Source organism: Callorhinchus milii, unplaced genomic scaffold (genome assembly GCF_018977255.1).
Source record: "Callorhinchus milii isolate IMCB2004 unplaced genomic scaffold, IMCB_Cmil_1.0 Scaffold13, whole genome shotgun sequence".
Taxonomy (NCBI): Eukaryota; Metazoa; Chordata; class Chondrichthyes; order Chimaeriformes; family Callorhinchidae; genus Callorhinchus; species Callorhinchus milii.
Genome location: NW_024704754.1, coordinates 886230 through 909841, shown reverse-complemented (window position 1 = coordinate 909841; position 23612 = coordinate 886230). Strand labels below are relative to the sequence as shown.

At 40.4% G+C, this 23612-nt stretch overlaps 2 protein-coding genes across 3 annotated transcripts in view; both read right to left on the bottom strand.

Annotated features, from left to right (window-relative positions):
- LOC103183755 (collagen alpha-1(XXIII) chain) overlaps window positions 1–9048 on the bottom strand; it is a 78647-nt gene extending 69599 nt beyond the window's left edge. Inside the window, exons 1-2 of the mRNA XM_042340043.1 lie at window positions 8655–9048; window positions 4024–4093 (exon numbers count right to left, since the gene is read on the bottom strand). Of these exons, the coding sequence (XP_042195977.1) occupies window positions 4024–4093; window positions 8655–8954 (370 nt within the window). The 5' untranslated portion in view covers window positions 8955–9048. The remainder of the gene's footprint in view (window positions 1–4023; window positions 4094–8654) is intronic.
- Window positions 9049–11899: 2851 nt separating this feature from the next.
- On the bottom strand, window positions 11900–21496 carry LOC103183730 (dual specificity protein kinase CLK4). 2 transcript variants are annotated; one of them, XM_042339921.1, is made up of 13 exons: window positions 21328–21496; window positions 18690–18850; window positions 18357–18609; window positions 17181–17271; window positions 16593–16659; window positions 16186–16299; window positions 15605–15771; window positions 15131–15225; window positions 14909–15038; window positions 14695–14777; window positions 13483–13562; window positions 12444–12534; window positions 11900–12360 (listed from the first exon to the last, which is right to left on the bottom strand). In XM_042339921.1, the coding sequence occupies exons 2-13, from the start codon at window positions 18848–18850 to the stop codon at window positions 12202–12204; spliced, it is 1491 nt and encodes a 496-aa protein (XP_042195855.1). In that variant the 5' UTR covers window positions 21328–21496; the 3' UTR covers window positions 11900–12201. The 2 variants fall into 2 exon arrangements, with proteins under 2 accessions (XP_042195855.1, XP_042195856.1); XM_042339922.1 differs by lacking the exons at window positions 17181–17271; window positions 18357–18609; window positions 21328–21496 and having other exon boundaries at window positions 18690–18750.
- Between the last annotated feature and the right edge of the window lie 2116 nt (window positions 21497–23612).

The following is a 23612-nucleotide window of genomic DNA, read 5'->3' as shown; positions in this document are numbered from 1 at the left end:
TTTGCCTTCCACCTTCCTGGCAGTTGCATCCACACACCTCCCGAACTCCTGATGTACTTTATATTCCATCCTGCTATTTCCTAAAAGAAAACCATCTAATCTGTGTTTGAAGGAATTAACATTTCCTGCTTCAACCGTCTGTCTCCCCAGGGAGCCTGTTCCCCGGGTGTACTATTCGCTCACTGAAACAGTAGTTTCCGTAGATCCGTTCTGAATTTACCCCCTTCAATCGAGTCCGCAACCAGGGCACAGAAATATAGGGATCCAAAAGAGAATTCTTGTTCTGTTGGTTAACAATGTAAACACGGACAGGGCTGCACAGTGTAGAAAGTGATGCCCCAACCGTTTCCTTTAGATTACTGTCACGTTAATTGTGATGTATTTTCTCTCCAACTCTTTGGAACTCCATCCCACATTCCCTTCGCCTCGCTCCCTCCCTCCGTCTCAAAACCCTCCTCTTCGACCGAGCTTATGGCCACCCTCCTACCCCCACCCTCTCCGATCCCAACCCCCAGCTCGGGTCCAAATACCTGACTGTCCAGCGGTGCCTTGGACGTCCTCCTGATGTGAAAGGCTCAATACAAACGTAATTTTGTATTGTAACCATTTTTTTTTAAAGAACAGCAGAAAAGAAAACCATTAGTGGAGTCCTGTAGCTCAGTGGTTAGAGCACTCGCTTTGCAAGCGAGAGACCTGAGTTCAATTCCAGGCAGAGGGCGAAACCTTGGGCAAGTTTCCTCACTCCACACAGAGCCTAATAATAATCCTCCAAAACCCAAAACAATAATAAATTGGTCATTTTCAATCCACGACTGTTTGTGGGACATTGCTGTGCGCAATTGGCTGCCGCGTTCGCCCACAAATATACAGTCAATTCACTTTACAGTGTGTTCTGTGAAGCGCTTTGGGACGTCCTCCCGACGTGAAAAGCGCTATATCAAATGCAAGGATTATTATTATTATATTATATATTAGTTCAATGATCCAGTCCATCCCAGTGCTCTTGATTGTACAACTAAGCCATGAACACAAACACATCCCAAAGGCTTTTGTTACATGTGTGATTGGAACTTGTTCCTGAATAATTGATTTCAGACTGGTTCATAAATGGAATTTTCTGTAGGACTAACCAAGTTAGGAAAAAAAATGAAAGTATATTTTTGGGCAAGAAATTAAATCCTGATTTTTTCCCCCCAAACACGAGCCATACTATTTTCATTACTGATTATCAAAATAAATCATTGTCAATGTCAGAAGCAAAATGCAACATCTGGATTGCAATTGATTCCACCTTTAGTTTTCATTCTTTGATTTGTGCAGACTCTTCATAAAAATTATAGTGTCGACCTGTTTTATGCTTTGAAAATTGTACTTTTTCCTTTAAACGTTTGGTTTCATTCATTGATGCAATCTGGACAGATATTCCCAAAAATAATAATAAAAAGAGCCACCCAAACATTGATACGATTACATGGAAAATGCAAGTGGCCCATGAACAATTTTCCATTTGGTCACTGCATTTAAAAAATATACCAATTAGTCTGGCCCTAATGCTGTACACTGAAAGCCAATTGAAAGAATCCTCATGAGATACAACAGTATTGAATGGGCATCAACCATTTGATTTATTTTACCATCTATAACAATTACATTTCTATTACATTTATAGAGCGCCTTTCACGTTGGGAGGACGTCCCAAAGCGCTGGACAGTCAGGGGTCAAGACCCGAGCGTGGGGGGAGAGGGGGTAACTATAAAGACTCAAAAGGTATTCCGCTTTCTAAAAGGGAATGAATAGATCTCAATTCAGACTGTAATTCTTTGCAAGGAAAGAACTGCAAAGCATTGTTAAGCGTGCATGACAAGAACTACATCAGCAGGCATGTTGGGCTTAAGGTTTGAGTGATGACATCTTAAGAGGTAGCTCCAAACACGTGAAAAGGTCTCAGATTGGATTTCTGGTCTGTGCACAATAAGCTAACCTCAACCAAGGTCTGAGAGCTCTTGGGTTAGGCAGGGGATTGGGGCTAAACAGATATACTATAGTTCCCACACTCGATTACTTTCCAGTGATTCCTACGGAAACCTATATCATCATGAACACGAGGTGAGAACAGGATTGGGTCTGACTGACACTCGCTGTCTGAACTCACTTGAAGAATGAATGCCACAGGAGGAAAGTATTAAAGGACTTTCAGCACCGACGCAACCCAAACCCAACACATGTTAGTACTTCCTGGAGCCAGCCTGCAAGTCTCAAAGGTTTTGCTTATTCAAAATAACGGAACAGCAAAACAATCTTTATCCTGTGTTTCTGATACCATGACTCCCTCAGTCACCTCTGGTACGTGCGATAAATGTTTAAGAATACACGCATTCTGCAGGCGGGAGGAATCTTCAGCATTGACACAGTTTTCCGGGGAATGGCCAAGCAACAACAACCACTTGTATTTACACAGAGCCCTTCACGCAGGGTAAGATCCAGGAGAGCTCGACAGTGGCGGAGTCTGACAACAAGCCAGGGGGAGAGGGAGGGGTGGGGGGGGGGAGGTGACCGTAACCACGATCAAAAAGGAAGGTCTTCAGACGGGATTTGAAGGTGGGGAGGGAAGGGGGCAAGGTGGTGGGATTGGGGGAGAGAGTTCCAGAGTTTCGGGGCGTAGTGGCTGAAGGAATGCCCTCTGACGGTGGAGCGAAGGGGACCTCAGTATCAACACGACGTTGTGTTTCCCAACAAGTTAAAAGCAAGCACATTTGTGGGAATGCTGAAGGTACTTAAAGGCCAGGCATGATTTTACTGCAGCCACGATGTTTAAACATGGTTCTAATCTTCATCACAGTAGATTGTTGACTTTTGCCCAAGCCAAAATTGATAAAAAACAAATTATCAATATTTCTGAAAAAAATTACTTTTCGGTTCAAAAGCCATCCCAGAATCTTGAGTAAATTGCCTAATAAGTTACCCTATTAAGAAGCAGACAGAGTAGGGAGTTTACATAACAACACTAAGTGCCCGTCTACTATGTTAATGTTCTTGTTAATTGCAATGCTGTGGATTTGCTAAACTCAGGTTAAAATAAATAATAATTAGTTTGAGAAATTGAACTTGCAGCCGATCCCTGCAATTGTTCTTTAAACAGTTGCACTAAAAATGCCCCCAAAACAGGACATAAAATAATCAGACTTTTAGGGGAGAAAACGTGTATTCCACAAACATTTTACGTTCAAGCAGTTACAGATGGAATAAATATGAATTCAAAATATCCTTATTGAGATGTTTAGAATATAAAATGTCTAAGGTTGTCTGCAGCCTCAGGGCCCAGTTAGGGTCTACATCAATGTAAGATATTGAGACCATGAATAGGCTCTACCGAAAACTTAATAATAGAACCAAAATAATGTTAGAACTTACTCTGTCTAACATTAAGTAATTACTTTCCTCAGTGTATTAATGCTGGTAAAATGCTATAAGTATAAACAGCAGCACTCTCTTCGAACTTACATCAAAGTAAGTTATTCACTAAAAAGTAAATTGCCCAAGACGCAATGGATTAAAAACAAATTATGCACATGCCTGAAAAAAAAATTACTTTTCATTACGAAAGCCATCATGAAAAAAAATCTTGAGTAAATTTCCCTGTAGGTACTATGTATTACTATGTATTAACACACAGGGTTTCCCCAACATGAGCAATTTTTCATACTACGAATCTGACGCAAAATTCGACAACAAGCATCTCGGTTGACAGCGAATAATGTAATAATTTTACCTTTTCTTCCCCCCCAAAAAATTTTTTTTAGACTATCCATTACAATGAGTACCAATACATTTTGCAGGTAATTCAGCTAAAGATTAATTAACGTATACAATATTAATTGACATCACTAGTAAATGCTACTTTAATGCCACATCACGGCAGGTTTAATAGCACATATAACAACTTGTACAATTCTGTACAATAAATATTTATTATTATTCAACAGAAATTTTATTTCGAGAAACAGTAAAACAAAATGTGCTCACCTGGTGGACACAGACATCCAGATGGAACTTCTCTGACTGTCCTGAGTTTTGCGAACCCATCATTTAATCTCTACAGAAAAAAAAACATGACAATGTGTTTAAATACAAAACTGTATGTGGATTAAAAAAATACAGGAAGAAAGTGATGCTGTTTCACAAGGACAAAGCATGGAATAAGAAAACATCTTTTAGCTTCTGCAGATCAACCTACACACCAGTTTAAAGACAAATCTTGAACCAAAACAACTACTATTTCAACTTGTTTTTTGCAGTAGAGCAGGTATAACTGCTGTTGTTATAATAATGTCACAAAGTCAGTTTGTTGTTAAACTGACTGATCCACTGGATTGATAAGAACCTTTTAAGATGGCCCACAAAACAATTCCAGGGTACAAGACGGTCACTGTCTGGGTTTCCGCTCTGCTACAAGTTAATATATTTACTAACATTCAGTTTAAAAAAAAAGACCCAGTATTGTTTTTATGTGCTGCCTCAAAAGACTTGAGCTAATAATCATTGGGTTCGAAAAAAAAACCTGAAGATACAACGACTGGCATGTGAACAGGATCACAAGGCAGTAATTGTGTCCTGGACTGGTAGGTTTCATGGTTACCATTACCAATTCACAAAAATAATCAGTGTATTAAACACGCCATCCATCTTACAAAAATAGATGTTCACATGCATACCTGCCAGCACTGATAATAGCACAGCTGAACTCAAAGATAATCACTTCCAATCTTCCACGAGTTCAACCAAGATCCTCCGTTGTGCAGTACGGCCCATACAGCAATGTATAACATTGGCACAAAATCAATTTGTTATTAAGATGACTGAACCACTGAATTTATACAGAACTACTGCATTCTGACTGCTGACAAACAAGGCCATAAATGCAGCCATTTTCCAGGTCATAGGCTAACATTTGTCCTTAATCTGTGGAGTGCTATGGATCAGTTCATTCTGGCAGGGTTCAACAGGCCAGTGATGAGCAGGATTAGCAGCTGATTTTGATTTCAGGTTCTGTTGCACTCGGCTTCCAGAGGCTACAAGTTGTCTGGGTAGAAAGTCGAAAGAAAAAAGTAGTCTCTCGTGAAAGATAAAATTCAACAATGTTGTTAATCAATGATTTCACCATTAAACTTTTAGAGTTCTTCGACTTTGAAAGCATTGGCTATGAATCCAGCTATTTTATAGGTCATAAATCATAATAATAATAATCCTTGCGTTTGATGTAGCGCCTTATCACATCATTGAGACGTCTCAAAACTCTTCACAGGATACACTGTAAAGTGAATTGACTGTATATTTTAGTTAACAATAAGAAATGATCTTAGACACTTCTGTATAATGTATCTTTACGGAAACCTGGAATTTCGCATCTCTGCTTCATGTGGTTCCCCTTCGCTGATCCTGATCCCCAGCTCGGGTCCGAAACATTGATTATCCAGCACCTTGGGATGTCCTCCCGACGTGGAAGGCGCTGTACACATGTCATTTTGTTGCTCTTCATTTGATTTTAATGTGAAGCGGCACTTTGATCCGGTCTGAGGAGTGACAAGAAGCCAACTGAGCCAGGAAAAATCACTACCAGCTGGGCTCTCAGCTCTCAGATCCCCTGACCTGACTGCCTCCTGATTTTCCTCCAGGCCGGTGCAAAGCGACAGCTCCTATTAAAATCAATCAAATGGCTCTGGGTGCATAATAAGGGCCACTCCATGACTTATGTCATCAGGGCAGTTCAGGAGGAGAAAAGGAAAAGAGGAGGCTTGTGCAAAAATAGAATGATACAGAAAGTGACGCTCAGTCTTCCCTTCTCTGTTTCTCGAGCACCATTATTGTGGAATAACGGAGAGATATTGGAACAGAGATCCAATCCTCCCAATCCAAAAGTTCCCAATCCATGTTTTCATGCAATGGAAATAATAATAATCCTTGCATTTGATGTAGCGCCCCATCACGTCTTCGAGACGTCTCAAAGCGCTCCACAGGATACACTGTAAAGGGAATTGACTGTGTATTTTGTGGGCGAAAACACGGCAGCCAATTGCGCACAGCAGCGTCTGTCCCACAAACAGCCGTGGTTTGAAGTGACCAAATTGTTATCATTTTATTTATTTATTTTTTGAAGGGAGTCGAATCCAGGTCCTCTCGCTTGCTCTAACCACTGAGCTACAGGACCCCACAACGATCAACGTTATTGCAAAACCTACAAGACACTGAACAGTGATCTGATGCTTCCAACAACATATTTGATGGAGGAAGGGAGGTGGTTGGGGAGGAAAGCTGAGTGATATTTATTGTGCTGTTCTTAAACATTTCCTGGCTGTGGCTGAGTCATATTAGTATTGGCCCTGAAATAAACTGCCTGATCTGCCCTTTAAGGTGCAAAGGTACGTAGCCAGGGAGAGGACTTATTCTGGTAAAGGGAGAAAATTGGGTTTGGGAGAGGGGAAAACAAATGCGAGCGTAAGAGAGGGAGAATCATACAACCTGAATTTACAAGGGGCTTGTGCGAAAAATAAAATTGTTACTTTTCTGAATCACTCGATCGTCACAAGTCCCAAAGAGATCTATTTCTGTCCGATACGTTACAAAAACAAAAGCAGCCATTTTAGCATCTCTAAATTTAGAGAACACCAGAAAGTTTCTTTGAGATTTAGCAGTTAATCTACTAAAAACAAATATTTAAATCACTCAATCCTTTCTTCCAATCCACAAAGAGACACCAGAGAGTGTCAAAGTCACCTCTGCAAGACATCGAGGCCTCTCCATCTCCAATTTATATACAGCATTCTGAGAATGGAGACTTTAAGGAACTTGATTGACTTTGTTGTTTGAAGTGACTGTTCTCTGGAGGGCAGAATTTTGATTGAGGGTATGAGGATCACCTTCCTTTTCTGGTGAGAGTCTGAGCTGAACAACTCAAAAAAGTTGTTTTATGTCACTCACTCTAGCCCAGGTAATAATTCACTTTGAGCTGTCAGAGAGGATGGATAATAATAATAGTCCTGGCATTTGATACGGCGCCTTATCACGTCTTTGAGACGTCTCAAAGCGCTTCACAGGATGCACTGTAAAGTGAGTTGGCCGTGTATTTTGTGGGTGTATTTTTTTGGATTCCAAAATGTCGAGTCGAGATAATGCCAGACGACAGTGACAATTTCAGTAGAAAATCACATTCATTTCTTCTCTCAGTTAGTGGATACGAGCAGAATAAGATATCCTGCACAACCCGACCTTCGGAGAATGATCTCAGAGAAGAATAATTTACACCTAATGGTTGTGTTACACAATTGACAACCTCCTTTTTTTCATTCTTATCAGAACAGCTGGCTGGTCATTTCCTGTACTCAGTCAAAGCCATTTTGTTTTGATGCCAACAAGAGATATTTTCAATAGGAAAAAGGTCCACTTCAACATGTAAATGTTCAGTTGATGTTATATTTGTGTTTTGGGAAATACATCAATTGGCTGCCGCATTTTGCCCACAAAATATATACAGTCAATTCACTTTGCGGTGTATTCCGTGAAGTGCTTTGAGACATCTCCAAGACACTATATCAAATGCAAGGGATATTATTACTATTACAGCAGAAGACAAAAGAATATCTGCAGCAATCCAGTGACCAGCTCGACGTTATTCTCTGACGACAAAAGCAGCTGTAAAGGGAGAAGACTCTTAATGCTTCAATTTATGTCGGAATCTTGAATCTCATACTTATCCATGTTTCAGACTTCTGGAATGGAATTCATAACCGTTGTTCAATCTCATTAGTTAAAGACAGATCAACTTTTACCACAGTTCCCATGCAATTCTGTGTATTGTATTAATTGAATAACTGCCTCTAATGAGTATATTGGTTTCACGTGTCATTGAAATCACACTGTAGGGTTTTAAATATACGTATTGTTCAAAAACATGTTTACGCTTTCCTTTTTTTCAAACTAATACAGGAACCAAATGTAACCTCACGGTTTCTATGGAACATATTTTTCACTCAGTATAGTCAAATTTTCCCAACATATTTTGGAAAAATTGGTTTTCTTGACGAATATACAGTAACTAGAAATCAAATGGCCTATTCAACAAAGGTATTTACGTATTAGTTGATACATGGACCCATCTTGTTATTATACACAGACGTCTTTGTAAAATTGTTTCTATCTTCAGATAACATTTACACAATACATTGTGTGTTATAGAGAATTCAATTTGAACAGTAAACGACAACGGAGAACTAAAGTACTGTTCCCAGAATTTATGAAACTGCATGAAATATTTATGGTCAGCAACTATATGTTTTAAAAAAAATGAAACTAATCACATGCTAATGGTATAAACTGGGCAGAAATAAATACAGAAATATCCATTGGGACAACTGACCAATATCAAGAAGGCAAAGACAGCACATAGGACATGCAAGGATTATTATTATTTTATTATATTATTATTATTTTAATTATTATTATATATTATAATTATTATTATATATTATAATTATTATTATATATTATAATTATTATTATATATTAGTCTGACCATTATCATTACACAGCTCAGTGATCCATACTGTGAGCGATTTGCTCTGTTACTCCACAGAATTGAAAACACAGGAAAGTCCATTTACCTCCTGGAGGACATGGTCCAACCTTCTCTGCAGCACAGCCAGTAGATCTGGAGTGTCTGGCGTCCCTTGGACAAAAACTCTGCCTCTCTGACTCTCCAGCAGTCTGACTCTGTCCTGCAAACCCGAAGTCTTAAAATTGAGCAGCAAACAAAAGGCCATCGAGGTGAGTGAGAACATGAAGCAGATGACTGTTGGGAGGGTCCCCAGGTACTGGAGGAGGTTGGATTTCTTGGGTACCACTTTGCTCATCTCGTCTGTGCTTCTCCCAAACTTCTGGGACTTGGTGGGACTCTGATCCATTTGGTTAACAGCAGTGGCTTGAGTGTGTGAGTGACTGTGTCTGTGTGAGTGAGTGTCAAAAAAACAACACAACCATCCAAATAAATCCTCCTCACTGCCAAGCAATCACAAGACAAAAAAAAAATAATCAGAAAATAAGGCAAACTTCGGGAGAGAGAGAGAGAGAAAAAGAAAACTTTTTTGCTGACACTTCTCATCAGTGTAAAGTCAGTGAGCTGTCCTGCCCTGTCTTCTCCCTTCTGGAGTCAGTTAAATCTCACTGATTGCCTTATTGTGGTCTCAGCTGTTTGATGTTAATATTCAGACCAGTCGTTGACTCCAACCAAAGTCCAGTTCAGTCCCTTCCCTCCACCTTTCACTTGGAAAGACTCACTGTGCACTGGTTTGAAACTGGAACTTCCCAAGAAAGAGGTGGGAGCAGTGACTCGCCCAGGAGCAGGGAAAACTCAGAATAAAAACTGGGATTGGGTTTGCTCACCTCTTAGCCAAGTCTGGGACAGGCTATGCAAATAACAATAGCCTTACATGGTACTATTACACGCCTACTACACACAGAGTAACAGGCTCCCACAGGAGAGAGAGGAAAGACTGGTCAAAGACTGCCAACCAACATCTGTGTGTGTGTGTAATAAATATCTATCTCTACATATATATATATATATATATGTATGTGTGTGTGCCAAACAATTTCAACACAGTGGGGATATGTGGGTGGATTCACCACAAAGCCTTGTGAACTGCCATCAACTCTCTTTTTTTTAGGTCAGCGAAGCAAACTTCTGAGAGAGAGAATGAGACAAAACAGGGGGAAGGTGGGGGTGGAAAACACAAACCCACACAAAGCTCAAACAACTTCTGCTTCTGCGAATGGAACTACTTTGGGAGTCCTGCGGCGTGGCAGTTCGAGCCCTTCGCCTGGCCTGGTCTGGCCTGGCCTGGCCAGCGAGAGGACCTGGGGTCTCATTCCGTACCATCCAGCAGCCGGAAAGATCACCATTCCCGACCTCGCGAAAACGCCGTCAAGGCGTTTTAAGAGGCCGCGAGGTTTGCGGCTCTCACGGTTGCCATCGGTTATAATAAGTTGGAACCCGAGCTCAGACTTTCAAAACGCGTTCGAACGCTGTGCGTTGCTCGGGCGAGAGTCATAAGAAGACTCGCATTTGATAGGCACCGAGTTGGCAATCAGAGAGCGCCCTTTGCGCGGGGATCAGTATCCGGGAAGCACTCGAAGTTTCTTTCCCACGTGATCGGGTCTCAAAGCGCTTCACAGCAGAGACTGTGACGTGAACGGGCACGCGATAAATTCGAATGGCATGAAATTCATGGAATTGAATGAAATAAACGGCGAGTTGAATATTTCCGGGGGGCTAGGGGTGGGGTGGGGGGGACGGGGGGTTACCTCTGCTGCTAGGCCGCCCTCCAGTGGCGATTTGGGGGCTAACGGTCACCTCTCGCGTCGTCTGCCACATGGCCAAAGTTAGCCCCCCTCGTGCCCTGGCCAGCCCAGCCCTCACCCCCCACCCACACACAACTGCTGCACAGGTCAAGCTGCGGTTGACACTCTGGCTCAGCGCCCGTCTGCTCAGTGCAGGCAATATCAAGTCAAATATTTGGCTTCTTTAACTTGGACCTTTAAAACCTACCTGTGATGTTTAGCAGCTTCGTTCTCCCGCAAGGGGCGTGAACCTCACAAGATACGATCCACAAATACCGAGATCTGCCGCGTCTCATGCAACTAAGCGCTACAGATAATTAGATACCTGGAGGTAACTACGGCTATAATTTAGTTGAGGTTCAGAAGACCGATCAGCCAGTCTGTAGATTTGGATTGCACATTAGAGGAATAATGAGGGAGGGAGGGAAGAGAAAGAAAGGGGACTATATTCGAGAACACCCTCTAGCAGTCGGGCAAAATATAAATTTAACTTTCAAACGTACATTTTTGGTTTTGTTTACCCTTTCTGGAGACCAATATTTATCTCCATTTCCCTCCAGACCTGACGTGGTAATCACAATCACAGTCCATACACTCAGGGCAACAACTTGGATTTATATAGCGCCCTCCACCCCAGACGGCGCCTCAGAGCGCTTGAAGGGCAACTCTATTCATTGAATTATATAAGCAATTCAGAGTAGCTTGCAAAACCTTACACAACAATAATAATCCTTGCATTTGATATAGCGCTTTTCACGTCTTCTAGACGTCCCAAAGCGCTTACGCACAAGCCAACCCTAACGGTCGTCAATGAAACATCTCAGGAGTGCTGTCAAGATACAAATCATTAGTTTCCATCAAAGGCAAACCACGTCAAAAAACAAAAGGATATTTTCCAAATGTAAGAGGCATCTTACAGTCCTATACTTTCTCCCCAGTTGTCACTCCGGCCCATGTAGTAATAATAATCCTTGCATTTGCTATAGCACCTTATCACATCTTCGAGACGTCTCAAAGCCCTTCGCAGAACATACTGTAAAGTGTAGTGACTAACACCCATAGATAGCTTAACAATGATTGGTTGAGCTGCATTGTGTCAGTAGCGCATACAGAACTATTGCTTTCTTTGTTCTCTTTTATTCATTTCAAATTCAATTGTATTCATTTTAAATGCAAGGATTAGCAGTTAGCTGGAAAGTCTGGCTTCCTGTACCGGATCTTCCACCCCCCCAATCCCACCCCTATTAGCTGGGGGCTTAGTGTACTTAATTGAAAAAGTATCCAGCTATTACAAATCTAATCCCATCTTGCATAAAACGAAGTGGCAGATTCTTGGCTTCGACAGAATTCCTCCAGGATTGAATTCATACTCAAGGCGCTGCTTTGGGATTGAAAATAATTCTTTGCCTACCACTGCCGTACCTAAAAAACAGAATTCTGCAGTAGAACAGAACTAAAGCGACATTTATTGCACAACATTCATGTATATTACAAGTTACGAACGAGGTAGTGTAATACAAATTTCCTCAGTTTATTGGAAAACATTTTTTCCCAGTCAAATGTTGAAAGAACAGCAGTATGTAAAGCAATGACAATTAAGAAAATCTGAAAAATGCTGACACAAGGACACAAAAGAAAAATGGCATCTTTAGTAAACTTGTACCACACAATATACACAAAAGTTACATATACACTTGCAATACTTAAATCTGTTTCACTCAGAGATTTAAAATAATTTTGATATAGACTGACACAGTCTAGTTATTCTCCTATGGAAACCAAAGTAATATACAAGTCACATAGAAGCAAAGTTCATTTCGTAATCCATGATCTCCCTTTCTTCTTTGTGGAAAAGAATGGATGGTGCAATGCCTGGTCTAGAGATATTCTCCTGGAAGGTTCGTACTCCAACATCTTTCCAATAAGGTCAAAGAGTTCCCGATGATCGGAGTCTTGGCAAACCATGTATTCCTAGAAGGAACATTTCAATTATTTTTAGATCATTGAATTTTTTTTCTCTAAAAAGAGAAAATAATATTTTTGACAATTCATACCTTCAAAGGTTTGCAGCGTCTCCTGACGTATCTCCCAGCAGAACTGTTTTCATCCCAATCCAACCGCTCATGGTGAAAATATTTCCGCTTCCTGAAAAACAAAGTTCATGTGTACAGGTCGTTAGCTCTAATAACCCAAAGCTTAAAAATCTACAACACAAATAAGAAAATGGATGTAATTACTGCAATTCAATAGATGAATCTCTGCCCAAAAGGCATTGAGTTAAACGCTCAGTCCGTTAAGTACTTCAAGTACCTCAGTCTGAATCTGAAGCACTAACTCTCAGAAAAGGGCAAGGAAACTTTGAAGGATAAAAATCAAAACTGCTCATCAAAGTCGTTGAATATGACAAAGCGCTTTTCACGTCAGAAGGGCTTCACTGTATTCAGTGACTATTTTTGTAGCAGACAAGTAGTCGCTTCTATTCAAATCAATTCCGCGGTGCAATGGGAAATTAATTTAAATAGAGTACTTTTATTTCCTTCAAATTGATTCATATTTTTAAAGAATGTGGAGAGCCACTTCAAATCTACCATTGCTATTGCAGCAATGCCACGAGCTGGGAGGGAACAAGTGCAGTCTGGCATTCTTCAACTCGTTTTAGTCGAGATAAGACAATTCAGACTGTCCCAAGAACCAAGCAGGGATTTTCTGCACATTTGATTATTAGGAATGCTATTTACTCAGAGAGACTAAATCCCAATCCTAGTAACTTCGTGTTGTGCACCAGCTTTGGGCACACTCATTATTTTGCTGGTTTCTTGTAGACCCTCATCTTCTCCCACGTCAGAGACCAACACGGAACAAAACTTAGTGTAGAATAATTCACATACACTGCAAGAAACCAGCAATAAACGAGAACATTTTGTTTTCAAATATACATGCTTGACCAAATAAGGCAAAAATTACATATTATAAAATGAAATGATAGCTCCCTTTGGAAGCTATGGACAAGATTTTTTAATGTCAACAGAAAGTGTAAAGAACAAAAAGGTTTACTTCAGACCAAAATCCATATAATAAGCACAAATAACACACCGTGTTCTGCTAATCATGCTGCTTGGAATGGGTCCTAGTACTCTTTCCATCATAGCAAGATGCTCCCGACTATCATGTGTCTGAAAGGAGAAAACAGCAAGCTTAAAAACAAGACAGCCATCATCTAGTTAACGAACGCCATTAAAAAAAAAACTGCCCAAGTGACATTATGGTGAATGTCACACAGCAAATGGGAGGAATGACAAAGAAAGCAAATGTATTTCTTCGCTGGATGTTGTGTGAGGTACTCAAGTCCAGATGTTAACATAAGCCATTTCTCCTGAATTTCAAACATGCCTGTACCGCAATCGTTTCATAGCCAAACTTAATTATCAATTATTTAGTTTGACGATGCAGGCTCAAAATCAACTTAAGTTGATTATTGCATAAAATTCATTTGTTGAGTATCACCCAAGAAGATATTTTGTCTGATGTAGACTTAAAAGAAATAATAATCATAAGCCACCGCTTTAGCAAATAATGAATACTTTTTGACGATATGTTCTCACATGTTTAAACCTTGGTCTTACTCCAAGGCATTGTACAAATGCTAAGATACAAATAAGATGCACTGAAACGTGGATTGACTTTTTGATTCTTTATGGCTTGAAGCTTCAAAGATAAGATCAGAGCTTCAATATTTGAAAGTGTTTCTTTGTTTTCAATGAATCAGCTATACAGTATAATCTGAAACAGTAGAGCCAAATTATCCACACTAACTAGGGACTCTTTGTGGACAGGTAAACAATCTGGGTTAGACACTGTGCACAAATTATCATACAACTGCACCATAAATTTCTTTGATGTAGCCAACAAAATTTAAGTGCATTGAACATGTACCTGCTTTGTATGGACCAATGTGTCATGCTCAGTTTTAACATTAATGTACAGGTTTGTTATAATTCAGTATTGTAATCTGACTATGGGGAACTAGGTAGTTTATTTGCAAATGCAGGGGAATAAAAAAAGCAGGAAAATTCACACCTGCACAGAAGCCTATTTTACATATCTGTGTGTTCAGAACTTTTAGATGTATGAGAAAAACAAAATAAATCCTCCAGTGAAATAAATATGTTCCTACCCAGAAACCAGGCACGTGCAAACTAAGTTTCTCAGCCAAACTGAAATGTTATTAACTTTGCAGGCCACTTTTACATATTCAGTATTGAGGGAAATTCTTACCTATCAATGTCATAGGAGGGAATTTCTTACCTGAAACAGTGTCAGACCAAGATAATATTCAAGTAGTATACAGCCTACACTCCACACATCACATGGATTTGACCAGCCCAATTCTAAAAAAGAGAATAAACTTCTCATTAATTATTCACTATGCACATATATAGAATGAAACAAGCCACATATATGGGCTATCTGGTCTTCCTCCATATTTGCAAAGTTTAAATACTTTCACCATTATACTAACCTAGAATAACTTCAGGAGCTCTGTAATGTCTGGTAGACACTACAGTACTATGGTGCTCATCATCAAATGTGGCACTGCCAAAGTCCACAACTTTGATGTCTGGATTCTTTACCGTTCTTTCATCGCGTTTCTATAAACAAAGATTAAATTGTAAATTACAACAGCATGAAAATATGTGAATGTTGTTAAAAAAGTCATTGGATTGGATAAGAGTGATCTTACCGTTTTACTGTTGTACTCTATGTCATGGTCAGAATTCATAAACAGAATATTTTCAGGCTTGAGGTCCGTATGAGTAAGCTTGTTACAATGCAAAGCTGTACCAAGTAAATATTTACACACATCAATAAAACTGAAGGTCAAAGTTGAATTTTTTTAACAAAACTGTATAAAACAACTATCTTTAGTAAATAAATTGCTTTCACATTGCTTTACAGTGCAGTAATTTTAGGGTACACAAAAAATTGGACACAATACAAGATCTTTCATACTCAAGTGCCAAGGGCGCATGCGAATACCCCGGTGCACATTCCAAGGTTAATTTGGCTGAGCCAGGCACTCCGCCATTTTTATAAATTAATGCAAATATTTAAACAGACTGCCCACTCCATTCCGAGAAAAGTTTAGAACTACTTTAAAAGCACATTCATACCCGGCCTAATTTTTAATATTTTAAAACACACAAATTTTACTCACAGTTTAAAGCACGACAAAGCTGATAGGCCATATGTTTGATCTGATGCATTGGAAACGGCATGAAATTATTTTCCTTTAAGAAATCATAGGTACTGAGTCCAAGGAGCTCAAAAGCAATGCAAATATGTCCATGGTGATCAAACCAGTCCAACATTTGTACACATCCACTGCAAGTCAAGAGCAACTTATATTAATAATTTCAGTAAATCAACCAACTCTACAATTCAATACTCTGGGTAAGTTAAGATTTCAAGTTAAAGTAGCTTAAAAGCATGGTGGAACATGCCACCTTAAATTTCAAGTCTTCAATTACCCCGAGGGAATATAATCCTGCCACCTACTGGTGCAAATTCAGCCTTAGATTTGCTTCAAATTACTGGGGAGATGTTACCAACATGGCCAGACAAGATAGCATCAACAGTAAGGATGCATATCCAATGGGAAGGGGGGGGGGGGGGGGGGAAGAGGGGAAGAGGGGGAAAGAGAAGAAATCAAGAGGAAAATATACAATCAACAGAAATGTAACCCACCAGCAAAGACTGGTCAGCACTAAAGTAAGAAAAAATCCAATTTCTACTTACTATACATTACCGTACTTTTTACTTATTTCTTCAAGTGCGTGTATTTCTGAATAGGCGGCGTCACGATACCTATCAACATTCTTTATGATCTTCAACGCCAAACGCTCACCTCCCCTGAAAGAAAAGCAGTCAGCTTTTGATATTCTTTAGACAATGAAATGATTTAAAATAAAATCTCTTCAAATTCATAAAAAGCTTCCGATGTTTCTATATAGCTAATATGTAGTTACAAAGCAATTTGCATTAATACAGCGAATCTCCCAGCTGTCTGGGTTCCTAAGCCCCAAGGGGAGACGGCAGGAGAGGAGATGACTGAAAGACAACGTGCGCTTGAAGACACAAGTCTGAATGTGGGAGAGGACAAGGCAATTATAATTAAGACAATAAATAGAATAAATATCCCTTACCTTTTAAGATCAATGCACTCCACTACCTTTCCAAAAGCTCCTTCTCCTAAAGTACAAACGATTTCATCTGAATGGAAAGAATTATTATTTATTATTATTTAAGAACCGAGAAACAATAACAAAAATGTATATATTAACAAAGAACTAATTTGAGCCTTGTTAAAGACATCTTAGAAATCGAGCATTGTTAATCTTAAATTAAAGCAATTTTATTACATTAAAATATGATCAAGCATATTCGTTTTACTAGTTATGGTACTCCTAATAAGATACTACACAAATATCTTTCAAAGCTAGTAACCCATATTTCAATTAAGGGGAAACTAATGTTACCCACCACCCAGAAAAAAAATTAAGAGAAACCCCACTTTGAAGGTTTCCAGGGCAAAGATTACAAGTAAACTCTAGAGTAGCATAAAGCTCTAGGAATGGTGTATTAAAATAAAAATTACATATATGGCTCGAAATACAAGAATACACACATTCAGGAACCCATTTATTNCCCCCCCCACCCACCACATCCATTTTCCCATGCTATGTTTTTTTTAAAAGTGCTCTGTAATAAATTGTTACGAAAATATTCTATACATCTCGCTTTCAGTCTGTCTCCAGTGTGATATACCAGGTGACCCTCCTCATCATCCTCAACATTCTTGGTTCTTCTCTGCCGATGACTCTTCTGTACTCGATAAGCGGTCAGCATCAAATTCATCCAGCCATTGAAAAAGGATAGTATTTCGGAACAGAACACACCATTCCCCAGGAGAGGATTCAGGAATTCATATACACGCCAATCCACGAAGGGCCATGGTAGGTTGATGGGTGCAAATTCAAATTCAATCCCCAGAAATTCACATGGCACACAGTGTATGTTACAGAAGAAAAACATGGCAAGGAACAGATTTTAAGATAAGATACTTCTTAAAAACTTCAAAGCAACATATGCATCAAAACAAATTCAAATTTAACAAGACTTCAAGATTCAAAGCAATGTTGGAATTTTCAAATAAAATGGGATTGAACCGCATTCTGAGGCAGAGCCAATGAACATCTCCAAATGCCACATTATGCAACTATACTTAAGAGTTTCATTGGGGCAGGCAAAGAGGAGCAGATGAAGGCAGAGATATTTTGAAAACTACATTAATTTGTTTCTGAAATACTTTACAAACTAGGGGGAAAATCTTGTACAATATTTCATTTGGGGGCAAAGGAGATGACAATCAGATTGTCAAGAAAAGATTGAGAAAATCTGCCAGATTATAGAGCATTTGTTAAAACATGCAACACAACATTGGGCGAATTTTCAAATTGACTGGATTCGCCCTTTTCAGAATGATTAGCAATGCCATTGAAAACTAGCCGAAAGTAAAGCACTATTTTCACCGCCTACTATGTTGCCTTACGATAATGAAGAAAATTCCGTCCATTAAAAATATTAGTAAACTTTACTTGAAGGAAATCTTTACAGCAACATTCCTATTTAGCTTTTTAAAAATATTGAATACATAATTTCACCAACACAGTACCACTGGTATTGTGTGGGAATACATGCAACATTGCAGTTGACATCACTTTCAAATGCCAAAAATCTAACAATCTAATAAAGCTTGACTAACCAGATTTAAAAACAGCATGGAATTCATACCCCCCCCACACCCACACCATCTAATACTGCCTTCCATTTACCTAAGTTTTGTATAAATATAAGTATTCAAACAGTGAATACCTCAATACATCAATTTCAAACAAATGTGTTCTTACCGAGTGTGAATCGTTACTTGTACCAGAGAGATGTTTTTTAGGTCTATGCCTTTCCCGGCTACTTTGCTGACTCCTTCCACTATCAGGTTTCCCTGACTTGCTGTAATTGTGATGGCTATAGTGGTAGCGATCATGTCGGCATTCTCTGTTGCGACAGCCATTCCTATATTCCATTTTGTACCCATCTCTGTATTCATGCTTTCCATCATGGTATTCCATGTGCTCATTTAAAGATTTTGTTTCCAAGTAATGGCTATAAAAAAAACTTACTAAATTACCAATCTTAATTGGCGGTGATAGATTTTATACTCTATATATAAATATTTTACTCACCCATCTGAAGGTTTTAAGTGGTGATGATTCTTGTGCCGTTTGTTTTCTCTTTCACTGCTGTGAGACACTCTTCTGTATTTATGACTACTATAACAGTCTCTGTAGTCCCAGCTCTCTCCGCTGCTCCAATCAGGGCTCCGTGCTCGCTTCAAGTGAGGCATCTGAAAATTTACACATTTACAAATAACTAACCAATATAAGCCTCGACAAAACCACACCTCACAGAAAACATACAAATTCAAAAGAACTGCATTATAAAATAGCGGTAGTTGTTGTCATAAAGTAAAACAAAGGCAATGCATCCAATGGCAAATTCATATTGGAACCTCAGCAGTGATGGTCAGAAATTGAGATATTTTCTTCATGTCACCTTGTGCCCAAGTGCTGAATACCTTTTGGCTCGCTCATATGGGCGTCGTTCCAACAAAGAATGCATACATGATGACCTTGGATTTAATTCATGTCTAGATTCCTCCTTTCTTCTAATTGCCTTTGACTTGTTCTCTGTATTGGGGTATGCTTCCATATGTGTTGGTTAGCCTGTAGTACCTCATCTATGTGGCAATTATTCATGTACAAGTCTGTACATCAAGTACTTCACAATAAAGCCTGATGCATTGAAGTATATTTGGTCTGGGCAAAAGTCTATACTGCTCTTCTGCCCTGTCAGCTGCCCATTATCTAAAACTGCATTTTTCCCTTCTTCCTATGGGATGTTAACGTACTCTTGTCATCTGATATACATAATTATCTAACTCCCTGCTGGAGTTACTGGATATTGATCAAGAACACTTGGCAAATTTCTTCTTGGTAACCCAATGTTAAAACTTGCAATGTACAAACTCTGTACACTTAGCGCTGACCAGGGATTATTCCTACTCTCTAGAATTAAGCACTTTGGGATGGCGTCTTTCTGACGCGAAAGAAACTAAGATCTGAAATTTGATTCTAATTTTTTTTTAAAAATGTATACAATAATAACATTTTATGAAGACACCAAACAAAGTATAAAATAAAATCCTCTGCCCTCGATTAGCAAGGGAAAAAAGTCTTTCAGCGTCGCACGGGAGTTTTTAAAAAAAGCAATCTGATCAGATGAAGACGGCCAAACTGTGCCGACGACTGTGAAAACCATTGACGAGAGGAGGACCCGCCCAAATAAACTGTTGCGGATTCAAAGAACCTTCAGGATGGTGGATCTTTCAATTCAAAACAATACGATCTGGGCAGATCAAGACTTGGTATCAAAATCGCTCGCTTTCCGGATAGGATCGGTGGGGGGGGGGAGAGAGAGAAGAAAATAACGACGACAACAACCCTTGCATTTGATATAGGGCCTTATCATGTTCTGCCAAGACGGTCTCAAAGGGCTTCACAGAACTACGCTGTAAAGTGAATCGACTGCGTGCTTCGTGGGCGTCGGGGCTGTGTTTAATTAAAAGTCAATTAAATAAACTGCATATGAACTTGGAAAAAGAGCACAAACTCACTCACTAACACACACACACAAAACCCTGAAAGACAGACAGACAGACAAGACAGACTCTGGTCGCCATTTTGCCTCCACACAAGACAGACAAGACACACACACACACACACTCAGAGCTAACAAGAAAGCCTGGACTCACAGCGACGGCCATTTTCTCTCTCTCTCTCTCTGTCTGTCTGTGTGTGTGTATCAATCAACACTCAAGGCCTCCCAGAGCCTTTAATTAATTAATCAATAAATAATAAGTGATAAATAATCCTTGCATGTATTATTATTATTATTATTATAGTTTAACCGGAGGAGCTGCTACTTGACCTCGAGCACAACCCCGACGGTCGAATAAACAAACCCATTTCCTCCTCAGTAAAGTCTTGCGACACGAAGCCCCCGCGCCCACGGCTTCTCACGCGGGCCCAGACTTGCCCACAGCTACACGGTTACCGATTGGTATCTCTGTGTCGACAATCTATATTTTTTGTGTCTTGACGCAAAGGCAAAAAAAAAACCCACTAAAAGCGGCTTTTGGCCGCCGTTGGCGCGATCCCCTCCCCCTCACCCCCCCTCCCCTCACAATCTCCCCCTCACACCCTCACCGCCCTCTCAGCCCCTCACCCTCACCCCCCCTCCCCTCACACCCCTCAGTCCCTCACCGCCCCCCCCTCAGCCCCTCACCTCACACCCTCCCACTCCGCTCACACCCCTCCCTCCTCTCAACCCCTCCACCCTCACTCCCCTCCCCCCCTCTCTCTCACTCCCCCTCCCCCCCCCTCTCACACTCCCCCCCCTCTCAACTCCCCTCTCTCACTCCCCCCTCTTCACTCCCCCCCTCTCTCACTCCCCCCTCTCTCACTCCCCCCTCTCTCACTCCCCTCCCCCCCTCTCTCTCACTCCCCCCCTCTCTCTCTCTCACTCCCCTCACCCTCTCCCCCGCCCCCTAACTCTCTCACTCCCCTCACCCTCTCGCCCCCCCCTCTCGCCGCCAGGCTTAAAACTCCCCATCCAACCCGAGCGAGTCTCGAAGGAAAAAAAAACAAAGAGGAAAATAAACTGCCGCCGCCTCAGAGAGGGTGACAGACACACAGGCACCGACACAGGCAAAGAGACAGACACACACACACACACACTGAGAAGGGGGGGGAAATGTCTTACATTTGGAGCCCAAACAGGGCCTCTGAAAGGCGAGGTGAACGTGCTGAGGGAGATGTTACTGACTGAAGGAAGACACCTCTCTCTCTCTCACACACACGCACTGGCGCAGCTCCTCTTCACAAAATGGCGCCGGCCGACACCTCACAGAAGCTTCCCGCAAACCAACAATAGGGGCGGGGCGACGTCACGCGGCTGCGTCAGCCGCCCCTTCGCGCGTGGCGACGCGACGTCACGCGGCTGCGTCAGCGCGCCCCTACGCACTGCACTGGGTGTGTGGGGGTGTGTGTGTGTGTGCAATATCACGTGCTTCTTACGCGCGGGGGGGCGGGGCGTGAAAATTGCACTCTGGGAAATGTAGTCTGCCCCCTTCCCCCCACACACTCATAATGATATCATTTGTAATATTAATTACTATTGTTATAATAAATAATTTCACTCGCTTTCACAGGTAGTGAGGTGCACAACTGATATCAAATAGCAATTTTGGACATAATAATGATGATAATAATGATAATAATAATAATTATTATAATAATAATGACAACAACAACAATAATAATGATAATGATGATAATAATCCTTGCATTTTGATGTAACGCCCTATCGCGTCTTCGAGACGTCTCAAATCACTTCACAGGATACACTGTAAAGCGAATTGACCGTATGTTTTGTGGATGGATTGAGGCAGCCAATTGGGCAAAGCAGTTTCCCGCAGTAGTGGCGATCGTAGTTTCACCCGTGTTACACGCCGTTTGAGCAGATAATCAATGAGCAGTAAAGCACACACACGAGAATCAAAAAACACTCGCACACGCTGCTTTTTGTTTTACCATTTTATCAGCAGATACACAGAAAAAAGTCTTAAAGTACACATGCATACGTCATGCGAATATGACTTTTGTGATCACATCCCTAACGACAGTATTAATCATTTTTTATTTGCTGATCGAAAATGAAATTTTGCCACATCTGGATTCCCAATTCGCCACATATGACTCGTGGTTATTCTGTTGGACATCCCTGGTCTAGACTGACACTGCTACGCAGTGGTGGGATGGTGCTATATTGCGTAAGGTACGATTCTTTGGATAAGTCAGCCATGAAACCAAGGTCCTGTTTGCCTGTGGATGTTCAAGATCCCGTGACACTATTTGAAAAGAGAGTTTTCCCCTGTGTCTTGGTCAATAAATCCCCAGATATAATTGGCCAGTCCCATTTTGTGGCTGTTTCTGGGACAATGCTGTGCCTAAATTTGCTGCCACATTCGCCTACAAACCACACAGTCACTTCACTTTACAGAAAAAAAATTAATTCCTTGGAGGTGCTTGAACACAATAGGAGCTGTATCAAACGCAAGGATTATTTGGGGTTGGTTTGTATTATTGTTTGCAATGTAGATCTCGAGTTTTATTCCACTGCAGTTACACATCTGCTAAATCAACATGACATAAATTTGAAGTGGAGCTCAGAAAACAATGAGTAAAGAAAACCGCCTTCAAGGCCATGGATTTTTATGACCCCTTGTTTGCTTCAACTTTGCTCAATGTCACCTGTGTTTCAGAGATGGAAGTTTGCTGAAACTGCAGGTTTGTTGAAAAGCGTTTAAGCCTTTTTATGATTCTTACTTAATTATAAAATGACAAATGTGGTTTTCGTTGGTCCACACAGTTAAGAGTTTCGATTAATAGTGAAGAGTGAAGGAATATCTTCGTACCAAGGGTTGGCAAGTTTGCTTATCTTGCATAATCTAGTCCTGCAACAAAACTTTAATGATCATATAAAAAGATATGCTTTAGAACAAGCTGCAAGATAAACAAGAATGTATCGGAGGTTACCAAGATAAAGTAAACTGTAAATTATTTGTCCTAGAGCTGTATCAAAAGGGCCCCGAAAACCTATGGTGTAATAATAATAATCCTTACAATTGATATAGCACTTTATCATGTCTTCTAGATGTCTCAAAGCGCTTCACAGAATATACTATAAAGTGAATTGCCTATATATTTTGTGGGGGAAACGTGGCAGCCAATTGCTCACAGAAGCGTCCCCACAAACAGTCGTGGATTGGTGACCAGATTATTATTATTTTGATTTATTTATTTTTGGAAGGTTTATTACCCCTGGGAAAGCGATTCAGCAATTGGCTGACAACCGGGTTCCTACTTACTGCTCGGTAAACAGGCATGTGGAGCAAGGAAACTTGCCCAATGTTTTGCCCTTAGATTAATTCTAACTGGAAAAACTAGAAAAAATATATGATCAATTTTAAGATACAAATTCATATA

Excerpts from the sequence above, each read along its gene's own strand:
- LOC103183730 (XM_042339921.1), bottom strand. The coding sequence starts at position 18,850 with ATGCCTCACTTGAAGCGAGCACGGAGCCCTGATTGGAGCAGCGGAGAG. Across the intron at positions 18,610-18,689 it reads CACTTAAAACCTTCAGATGG|CCATTACTTGGAAACAAAAT; the intron begins GTGAGTAAAATA and ends TTTTTTTTATAG. Across the intron at positions 16,660-17,180 it reads AGACAGACTGAAAGCGAGAT|ATGAAATCGTTTGTACTTTA; the intron begins GTATAGAATATT and ends CTTTCCATTCAG.